This window comes from Solanum tuberosum, unplaced genomic scaffold (genome assembly GCF_000226075.1).
Source record: "Solanum tuberosum cultivar DM 1-3 516 R44 unplaced genomic scaffold, SolTub_3.0 scf00147, whole genome shotgun sequence".
NCBI classification, from domain to species: domain Eukaryota; kingdom Viridiplantae; phylum Streptophyta; class Magnoliopsida; order Solanales; family Solanaceae; genus Solanum; species Solanum tuberosum.
In genome coordinates, this window is record NW_006239070.1 from 743,086 (window position 1) to 754,290 (window position 11,205).

Sequence of the window (11,205 nt, forward strand, 5' to 3'; positions counted from 1 at the left end):
TCAACATATAAGATAAATAATCACATGTGAATTATTCCAAGACTTATGATATATGCACTTATCACACTCATTTGTTTTAAAACCATTTTCAATCATGCAAGAATCAAGCTTTTCATGCCATTGCTTAGGTGCCTGTTTCAAGCCATATAGGGATTTAGTAAGTTTACATACTTTGCTTGCTTGACCTGCTTCAACAAAAGACTCGGGTTGATCCATATACAACCAATAATTTTACAACCCGGTGGTAAATCAACTAGTTTCCAAGTTTTATTAGAAATTAGTGATTCCATTTCATCATTTACAGCCTCTTTCCAAAATATAGAATCATGTGAAGATAATGTTTCTTTCAAAGTGAGAGGGTCATCTCCAACATTAAACACATAAAAATCAGGACCAAAATCTTTTTCTACTCTAGCTCTTTTGCTTCTTCTTAACTCAAAATCATCAATTTCTTTATTTTTTTAAAGTAGAAGTAGAAGAACTAGGTAGTGACAAAATATTTTGTTCAATCTTTTGACCCCCACTATTTTTAGAATCAAAAGGAAATTTATTCTCATGAAAAATAGCATCACCCGATTCTATCACAATTTTATCTTCAAGATTAAAAAATCTATGGGCTGTACTATTTGAAGCATAACCAAGAAAAGCACAAGTAGTAACTTTCTTACCCAACTTTGTAATTTTGGGATCCATTAGCCTCACAAAGGCTAGACAACCCCAAACTCTTAGATATCCCAAACTTGGCTTGTAACCTTTCCACAATTCAAAAGGTGTCAGTTTAGACTTTTTTTTTAGGCACACGATTCAACACATAACAAGCAGTTAAAATAGCTTCACCCCAAAAATTTAAAGGTGCATGTGACTCAATAAGCATGGCATTAGTCAATTCAACCAAAGTTCTATTTTTCCTTTCCGCTACTCCATTAGATGAAGGAGAGTAAGGAGGAGTAGTTTCATGAATTATTCTCAATGATCTAACAAAAGAATTAAACTCATTTGACTCATATTCACGGCCTCTATCACTTCTAATTCTTTTATTTTTCTTCCAAACTGATTTTTAACTTCATGGAGATAAGTTTTGAAATTTTCAAAAGCATCACTTTTATTTTTCATCAAGTAAACATATGTAAACTTAGAAAAAATCATCAATGAAAGTGATAAAATATCTATTACCTCCACGAGTTAAAATTCCACCAAGTTCACAAATATCAGTATGAACTATTTCTAACAAATTAGTTTTCTTTCAACTTGAAAATGAGGCCTTTTAGTGATCTTGGCTTTACTACAAGCCTCACACTTTTCAAAATTCTTTTTAATCATTGGAATTAATCCTAAACTACTCATGATTCCAACATAACGGTCATTAATATGACACAAACGAGCATGACCAAAAATTGGTAGAAGAAAGCATGTAAACAGAAGTAGAAGTTTTATTCATTTCAACATTCAATTTGAACATCCCATCACATGCATACCCCTTTCCCACAAAAATACCCTTCTTCACTATTACATATTGATCAGATTCAATAATTTGTTTAAAGCCTGCTTTATTAAGAAGAAAACTAGACATCAGATTTTTCCTCATAGAAGGAGTATAAAGTACATCTTTCAAAGTTAATTCCCTTCCAGAAGTAAAACACAATTCGACATCTCCCTTTCCAAGCACTTGAGTAGTGTGAGCATCACCAAGCATGATGGTTTTGGGCTCCTCAAAATGAGTATATTTCTTAAGCTAGTCTTTGTCATAACAGACATGACGGTTTGCACCAGAATCCAGCCCACCATCCATCAACATTCTCAACCATGTTTATGTCGGTAATCACCGCCACAAAAGGTTCTTCGGTAACGTTTGCCAGAGGGTTAGGACCACGTTTTCGGAATCTGCAAAATCGAGCAATATGCCCACTCTTGCCACAAACAAAGCATGGTCCCTTGTCTTGAACTTGCTAATTTTGTGCTTGGATATTTCCACCATTATTTTTCTTGAATTTTTTCTTCTTAGGCTTCAAAGAAGTATTTTTGTGAGTTTCAGGAGTAGCATTATTTGAAGTAATTAAATTTACATTCGTTGTGATGTTGCTCTCTTCTGTTTGCAAAAGTGCATCTTGGCCCCTTTCCTCTTCTTCCATGCGGATTTTCATTATCAAGGTTTCAAGAGAGGATTCCTTTTGTTTGTGGTGCATAGTTTTTTGAAAATTCCTTCCAAGAAGGTGGAAGTTTATCCACTATGCCACAAACAATAAGGTTATCTCCAATTTTAACCTCCTCGGATCTAAGCTCTCCAACAATCATTATAAAGTCTTGAGCTTGGTCTACCACTGATTTGTTGTCCACCATTTGGAAACGAAAAAATCTACTAGCCGCATATTTTTTCGCTCCAGCCTCTTTGGTATCATACTTACACTGCAATGCTTTCCAAATTTTCTTTGCACTAGAGTAAGTTCTATCATAATAATCATAAAAATTATCAGATAGACAATTAAGAATATAATACCGACACTTATAGGAATCACCATCGTACTTTTCCACTTTCTCTAGATGAGAAATAGTTTCATCATCGTTCATAGAGGTGATGTCTACTTTATTAGGATTCTTCTCAGTTAACACATAAGAAACATTGAGAAGACTTAAGTAGAAAAGTACTTTACCCTTCCATCTCTTAAAATGGTTACCATTGAACCGAAATGGCTTGTTAAGGTCTCCCATCTTGACATCCGCGTTTTTTTCAATTGTATTCATGGTGAATCTCCTTAAAATTGTTAGTGAAAAACTTACAAGATAAGAAAAAAATACAAAATTGCAATTGAAAATAAAAATGAAGAAATAAATCTCTTCAGGCTGAGGCGCGGATATCTCGCTCTCTTTAATGAGATTCAAGCCCATTGCAGCAAATATTTTCACCGGTCCAGCGGTAATCCTTCTTGACTTGTCCCCTCCAGGATACAACAGCCTAATCACAAAATATAACTCAACAACTCTGGACAAGAGTTGAGTCCAAAGCTCCACAAAAAAAACACATCCCTTCAACTAATAAGAAGGGACTAACTCTTTCACTCTATATTTTTCTTATATGTTGTGTGTCACAAACCAAATGAAGACCACCACTATTTATAGTACAAGAAGTCTTCCTAGCAATGAATATGAAGATAATGGTGTAGTAAATAGTGAAGATAATGGTCGTAGGAGTTACATAGGTTACAAAAATAATGGAGGAGTAAAGAATGAAATAAAGTTGAGGGCAACAAATGCACTAACGTGCAGATGCCAACGTTCCATTGCCAACGTTCAGAAAGTAATATGCCTTATGCCTCTGGTCATTAATTGACCATGAGTAATTAGGCACAAATGTCATACATTTCAGCAAAGACTTAGTGTGGCATTGGCAATGTGAATATGTAACAATTTGTATAATATTAAAATGGTCACACCAACAAAATGTCTTATAGTATAGCTGATATGGGTATTATGTCATTTGGTGACAACATTTCTGTTAGGATTATTATCCAAATGATAAAAGGAAGAAGGGAAATTTTAATAAATTTAGGAGTAGCAGCAGAGCCACATTAGCCTAAAAGATAGAAAGTTAGAATATCCTTTGTCGGAAAATTATACTCTCTCCGTTTCACAAAGAATGACCTCTTTTTTTTTTTAGTCAGTTTAAAAAAGAATGATTTTTTTTTGGTAACATTTTACTTTTTGTTTTCCACGTGGCATGTTTAAGACCACAAGATTAAGGATAATTTTGTACATTTGACATAACTTTAATTTAGGACCACAAGATTCAATAGTCTTCTTTAATTTCTTAAACTTCGTGCCAAGTCAAATCAGACCACTCTTTTTGAAATGGAGGGAGTATTTCACAAAAAAATTATATAGCGAAGTGTTGTCTCATTGTGTGAGAGAGGCAGGGGATAGCTTTCTCTACACTGTTTCTTATTAATAGTACGTATTATTTACTAATCGTGTTATTCATTTTCTTCTATTTGTATTTTGCTACATGTTGAATACATGTTACTTCAATTGCTTTACATTTTGGTACTATATTTTGTTGTAGTTAAGGGTGTACAAAATTGAATTGAAAATCAAATTAAACTGTAAAAGAGTCAAATCGGGAAAAAAAATATCCGACTATACTTAGGTTGGATTGGGTTGGTCTTAACTAAAAAATCAACCCGAGACCCAACCAATCTGACACTATGTACATAATTTTAAAATTTTATTTTATATTATATAAAAATATTACTTTGATATAATTTATAAATACAAACTTAGGATTTTGAATGGTCCAATGAAGGTTCTAGTCCATATAATGTTAGTAATTCTAAAAAGCTCAAATCAAAATCAAATTCATACTAATGCTAACAAAAAAAATCAGTTTGATCAACATTAAGAATGACAATAATAATGTTGAATATTTGTTCTTTAGTTTTACATTAGTTTAGACAATTAAAATACATAATCTAATTTTAGTTTTTCTTTAATATTTAGTGATGTAATTAATACTTATTAGACTTATTTTAGCATGATTTAGTACTTTTAAATTATGATCATTTTCATTATAACTTATTAATTTGCAAGATTTGGTTTATGCACTTTCATTATTATTTTTTGTTGATCAGTATTTAGTGTCATCACTCATCTCATGTTTTGTGTTATTTTCTTAATAAACACCTTCGATAGTTGTATTTTGGTAGGACAAAAGAAATATTTGAAGCACAAATTAATTATATGTTTTTATGAATACTTATCGGAAAAACCAGAAAAAACCCAAGGTTGAAAAATTCGAATTTTATTAATTTGATTTAGTTTATAGATTTAAAAATCCGACATAAATGGTTTGGTTTGATATTTGAAAAACCCAAATCAGCCCGTCCATTACACCCTTACTTGCTACCATGCTTCGTATTCTTATCTTGCTCTCTCCTATCCTTCTTCAATTCTACTTATGAAATTACACAGAGTATATTATTATTTTATTGAAATTTCTAGCTACCCCAAGTATATCATGATACCTTGCATACACTGACTTTGCACCATTTCACAATCCATCTAGCAGTCAAGCTTGCACAAAAAGGTTTCACTATCACCTTCATCAATACAGAGTCCACACACTATCAGATCACTCAAAAGAATAGTAATATCGACATATTTTATAGCGTTCAAGGTCATCAAGAACTAGATATACGTTATATGACGGTGTCTGATGGGCTACCAGTAAATTTCGATAGGTCATTGAACCATCACCAATTCATGGCTTCTTTATTACATGTGTTCTCAGCTCATGTTGAAGAAGCTTTGGTGAAAACTAGAAGAGTCAAAATTAGATCCTCCAGTGACCTGTTTGATTGCTGATTCTTTCTTTGTGTTTCCTGGAAAATTGACCAAGAAATATGGACTTTTATACCTATATTTTTGGACAGAACCAGCTTTGGTTTTTACCCTTTATTATCATCTTCATCTCTTGATGTTACATGGCCACTTTGGTTGTATTGGTAAGCTTCCCTATATGTTCATTTTAATCTCTTATTCTATAATCTATATTACAAAATCTTCTAAGGAAATTAGGGCTTCTACATGGAGGTGGGTGTGTTGGCGTGCACATGTGGAGATCTATGTGGCATTTTAATATACACATGGATGCCACATAACTCTTCCGTTAAACAGAAGAGTAAGCAGGGTCCAATAGTTAGACGGGAAGGACACTTTTGAGCCGAAATATAGTTTAAGGATATAATTAATCTATTTCGAATAGTTTAAGGGTAATTTTGACCCTTTTCGGTTTATTTATTTTTAATATTGGCTCATGTTTATTGTTTGATTTGAGGTCAGATGACAGATATGCGTGAAGATCCTATTGACTATATATACCAGGAGTCCAATCAATAAAGCCAAAGGACCTAATCCTAATGTCATATCTTCAAGAAACAGACACAACCTAATGTGTCATCAAATTATTTTCAATGCATTTAATGATGTAAGAAATACTGATTTCATCTTATGTTAGGAGCTCAAATACGAGATTATATCAGCTCTACAAATTGAAAAGCCATTTTACGCGATAGGACCCATCTTCCCACCCGAGTTCACCAAGAGCTGTGTGACTACTAGCATGTGGTTTGAGTCCGACTGCACCCACTGGCTCGACTTACAACAACATGCAACTGTTTTATACGTGTCATTTGGTAGCTATTCCCATATTACCAAAAATGACCTTGTAGAGATAGCTTATGGTTTATCATTAAGTAAAGTTAGTTTTATTTGGTTGCTCCGACCCGATATTGTAAGGTCCGATGACCCGAACCCGTTACCTAAAGATTTTGAAGGAGAAATTTGTGGTCGTGGTTTAGTCGTACCTTGGTGTTGTCAAAAATAAGTGGTGACTCACTCAGCAATCGGAGGATTCTTGATTCATTGTGGCTGGAACTCAATCCTGGAAGCCATTTGGTGTGAAGTTCCATTGTTTTGTTTCCCTCTGCTCACTGATCAATTTACTAATCGAAAATTAGTAGTCGATGATTGGAATATCGGACTTAATTTGTGCAATAAAAATCCAATTACTAAGGTTGAAATTTCAGAGAAAATACACAATTTTATGTACGGAAATTTAAGTGATGAGTGTAGAAATGCAATTAAGGAAGTGAAGAAAACGTTAGAGAATAATGCATTAAGAGCTGAAGGATCATCAGAGAGAAATTTAGATAATTTCATAGGAAGAGTATTTAAATAAAATAAGTTTGAATTTATTGAAATTATTACATGAATTGGTATTCATTCGAGTTTTACGATATTATTAATCATATGTGATTGCTTTTTTTTTTCACACTTTATTTGGAATTTGGATGGTCATCATAATGTATTGTAATGTGAACTGTGGTGTATTGCAAATTGCAATGTATTGTTTCAATAAATATAGTGTTTGAATAGATTGTATTGTCATACATCTTGAATGATAAACTTATAATAAAAGTAGGAGTTTTTGGCCAAAAACATTCTTTAACTACTCCTAACTTAAATTACATCATTAAATTATTCTTCTTAACAAAAAAACATCCTTCAAGTATTTTAAACTTTAACAACTTCCATCCTTTTGTTAAAATTTGACAAAAAATTAACAGAATTCCTACAAAAATATGTGTAATTTATATTACTCTCGGCAAAACTCCCTAAATCACCAAAGATTAAAAAATCTTTTCATTCGATCCGTGATACATCTAAAATATTGTGAATTCTTTTTGGCAACAACACTTGGCATTATGCAGATCCTTTTATTAGCAACTTTGTTTTAATTTATTTTTCATTTGATTTGATATTAAAAAATTACCAATTGAAATATTTTTTTTCTCTTTGAAACTGCAAGAAATGGTGGTCACCTGAGACTTTTACTTTTAATAATGGAGAACAAAATTCGAGTGCCATATATGAAATTCAGAATCTTGATCACTTCAAATATCAAATGCCCCAAATAATTATTGATCTACTTACATTTTGTCTTTACAGAAGGTGAAAATGATGTGAAATTAAGCTTCAACTTCGTTAAGTTGGTAAAGGAGGAGAAGAGCATATCATGTCTCTTTGCAACACCATTCTAACTTAATTTCTTTTTAGCAAATAAGAGTGCTTTTTCCAACCAATAATGAAATTATATGGGAAATTTTTTATGGAGAGCAATGTGACCTGCACATATTTTTGTGTAAAATTCATTAATTATTTGATTAAAAAATTTAAATTAAGGGTATAGTTTATGAGTGTTTTTGGTAAAAAATTCTAAAAATAGAGTAAGAGGAAGAACTAATATAAAAATGTTGTATAAATAATATGTGATTATTTTAAAACAAGTTGTAAGGTAATGTTGGGATTTCAAATCATATGATATTGTTAAACAAATCATAAGATTTGCATTTCTTTAAATAATTGAATTGAAAAAGGATAAATTATCTTCCCGATGAACAAAGAAGTTTTAATCATCAGTTTGATCGATTTTTATATATCATCGACTTGGTTCGATTGATTTATCTTTCCTTAGTAGTAGTAATTTCAAAGCTTTAATTTCTTCATTCATGGCGGAATCAAACGAAAACGTACCTGCTCAAAAATTGCCGCTCGAAAATCGGGTAGCTATCGTTACCGGATCTTCTCGCGGCATCGGAAAAGCGATTGCACTTCATCTAGCTTCTCTCGGTGCTAAGCTCATCATCAACTATTCCTCCTCAAACTCCACTACTCTAGCCGACGACGTCGTTTCTCAAATCAATTCTAATAAATCCATGAATAATTCCGCCGTATCTGCCGTCGCTGTCGCCGTTAAAGCTGATATCTCAGATCCAGACTCAGTGAAATCCCTATTTGACGCAGCTGAATCAGCTTTTCAATCTCCGGTCAACATCTTAGTGAACTCCGCCGCCGTGTGTGACGAAAAGCATCCAACGATCATGAATACAGATCTCAACGATTTCGATTTGACTTTTAGCGTGAATACTCGTGGATCCTTTTTATGCTGTAAGGAAGCTGCGAACAGAATGATCAAACGCCGAGGCGGAGGAAGGATTATATGTGTGACGTCATCTGCGACAGCGTCGTTTCGGGCTGGGAACGGTGCGCAGGGGCGGATCTATAGTGTGTCCAGGGGGGTCATCCGACCCCCCTCGGAAAAAAAAAATTACACTATATATATAAGATCAATTTTTTGTGTACGTGTATATATTTAAAATTGAACCCCTGAGCATATGTCAAAGGAGTAGCTCAGTAGTTTATGGGGGTCAGGATTCAGCCTATGTGAGCTTTGGGTCACGGGTTCGATTCCAGGCAACAACTTTTTTTATTATTTGAACCCCCTTGATAGAATTCCTGCCTCCGCCACTGACGGTGCGTACACGGCGTCGAAGGCGGCGGTGGAAGCAATGGTGAAAATACTGGCGAAGGAACTAAAAGGAACAGGAATAACGGCGAATTGTGTGGCGCCGGGACCGATAGCGACGGATATGTTTTTCAATGGAGCAACGGAAGAGAAAGTGAAGAAGGTGATTGATGAGTGTCCACATGGAAGACTTGGTCAGTCGGAGGATGTTGCTCCGGTCGTCGGATTTTTGGCCGGCGATGCTTCTGAATGGGTGAATGGACAGATTATTCGTGTCAATGGCGGTTACATCTGATCAGTTACATCCTTAGTTGCATGCGAGATTTTTCTGTAGTGTTGGTTTTAACTTATTAACACGTTGAATAAAGTTGTTCGTACTCCTTTGTTACTCCCTCAGGTTACTTTTACTTATTTCTTGTGATTTTTGAAAGCCAAATTATATTTATTTTGATTAATATTAAGTTGTATTTTTTTCATGATACTAATATTAAAAAAATATATAACTTGCAGGTATGTTTCACGTAGTTTTCAATTATTCAAATTTAAAATTTAAATAAAAACTAACCCAATTAACTCTAGTAAAATAGAATATGTGACAATAAAAATAAAAGAATGAAATTATCATTTCTTGTGTTGAATTTCTTAGATAATACTTCCTCTTCCTCTGTCCACTTTTAATTGTCATGTTGCGTTTTTCGAAAGTCAATTTAAGTAATTTTCAAAGTTACATTCGATTACATTAATTCGATATTTTAAATAGAAAATTTTGATATTCAAAAACTATACGAATAATACTATAAATTCTAAATTTGCGTATCAATATGATGAAAAAATACATTATAAAATATTAATCAAAGTTATTACTATCCTTTAACTCTAAAAAGGGAAATTGTAACAATTAAAAGCGGACGAATATAGTAATTATTGTGGGACAAAAAGATTTTGCTAATTATTGGGTGATGTGAAGGATACAAATTCCAATGAAATATAATACTCCAAAATCAAAACAAACTTGTAAAAAAAATTACTCCCTTCATTCACTTTTATTTATTTTAAAAGAAAAGATATAAAGTGACACATAAAGTTGTTTCAAATTTTTAAAAATACATTTTAATTTTGCGGTCGTCTTATTACTCCACAAAATATTTCAGAATCACAATAAATACACACTTTTTACACAATCTGCATTCTTAGTGCTTGAGCGTGAATCTCACCCCAATTAATAATATAATTACATATTTTTTCCAATTTATTTAGTAAAAATTGAATAAAATCTTGACCCATTCACATTTTAATCATGACCACTCCATTTAACCCTAAACCCCTTTTAGATTTTCACTCCACTCTCTCTCTTTGATGATCAAAACCTTAAAGCATGTCAATAGTCACAATAAATTTATTTTGCGGAGATAATTTCTTGAATTATGGAGTCAAAACGAAAAAGTGAAGGCTCACATGTTAATTGTTTCTTGATTTGAATGCAATTTTTTGTTAAAAAATGTTCTTTCTATATAGTAGTGATTTTTTGTAAAATAATTTTATAGTGATTTGTTGTTATTTTGTTTTTGTGTTATCTATTATTCATGTGTATGTAGTGTTAGTTTAGGACTGATTTGAGTTTGAATGTTTCTTCACTAATTTAGTTTTGAAATTTGTCTGCAATTGCACTTTCAAGATTTACAAATTAGTTGATTTCATAACTTTTAAATAAAATAAAAGGAAGAAATTGAAGCTAGTAAAACTAGATGATAAATTCATTGAGGATGGGGAATTTTTTTTTTTTTTTTGGTTGTAGATGGAAAACTCTTCAACATCTATCAATGGAGGTTTTGAAGAAGATGGAAAGTGGGTCTTTTAGTAAAGAAGAAAATTCAAATTGCTAGTGCCACATGATATTTTTACATTGGTTTGGGATGTATTTTTACTCCTCCACGCGCCTATCATATGTGAGAACACAGCTATTGTGAAAATGGGTCAAAAGTGTTTATTTATTGTGATTTGAAATAGTTACATGGGGTATATGTAATGGGACGCCCGCAAACTTTAAGTGTCTTTTTAAAAATTTAAGACAACTTCAGATGTCATTTTATGTTTTTTCTCTTATTTTAATGTATTTCAAAAATATTTTTTACTTTCTTTGTTATTTTTAACTAAACAATAATAATATCTTGTTTCTATTTTACTTTTAACATCTCTAAATAATTCTCATGATTTAAAATTACATAAGTGTTTTAATAAAATACATATTAATTATTGTTCTTTAATAAGGATTGTAAAATCCAAAATAAACGAGTAAATGTGAATACTTTGACTTCAAAAGATTGGAGGGTAACCTCAATCCAGAATGAAAA

At 32.3% G+C, this 11,205-nt stretch overlaps 1 protein-coding gene and 1 pseudogene across 1 annotated transcript; both read left to right on the forward strand.

The window, feature by feature from the left end:
- Positions 1–2,866: 2,866 nt before the first annotated feature.
- LOC102603632 (UDP-glycosyltransferase 86A2-like) lies at positions 2,867–6,727 on the forward strand (annotated as a pseudogene).
- Positions 6,728–7,740: 1,013 nt separating this feature from the next.
- LOC102580300 (short-chain type dehydrogenase/reductase-like) lies at positions 7,741–9,242 on the forward strand. Its single transcript, XM_006352173.2, has 2 exons — positions 7,741–8,606; positions 8,862–9,242. Exons 1-2 carry the CDS (start codon positions 8,058–8,060, stop codon positions 9,147–9,149), a joined length of 837 nt encoding a protein of 278 aa, XP_006352235.1. The 5' UTR covers positions 7,741–8,057; the 3' UTR covers positions 9,150–9,242.
- The last annotated feature ends 1,963 nt before the right edge of the window (positions 9,243–11,205 follow it).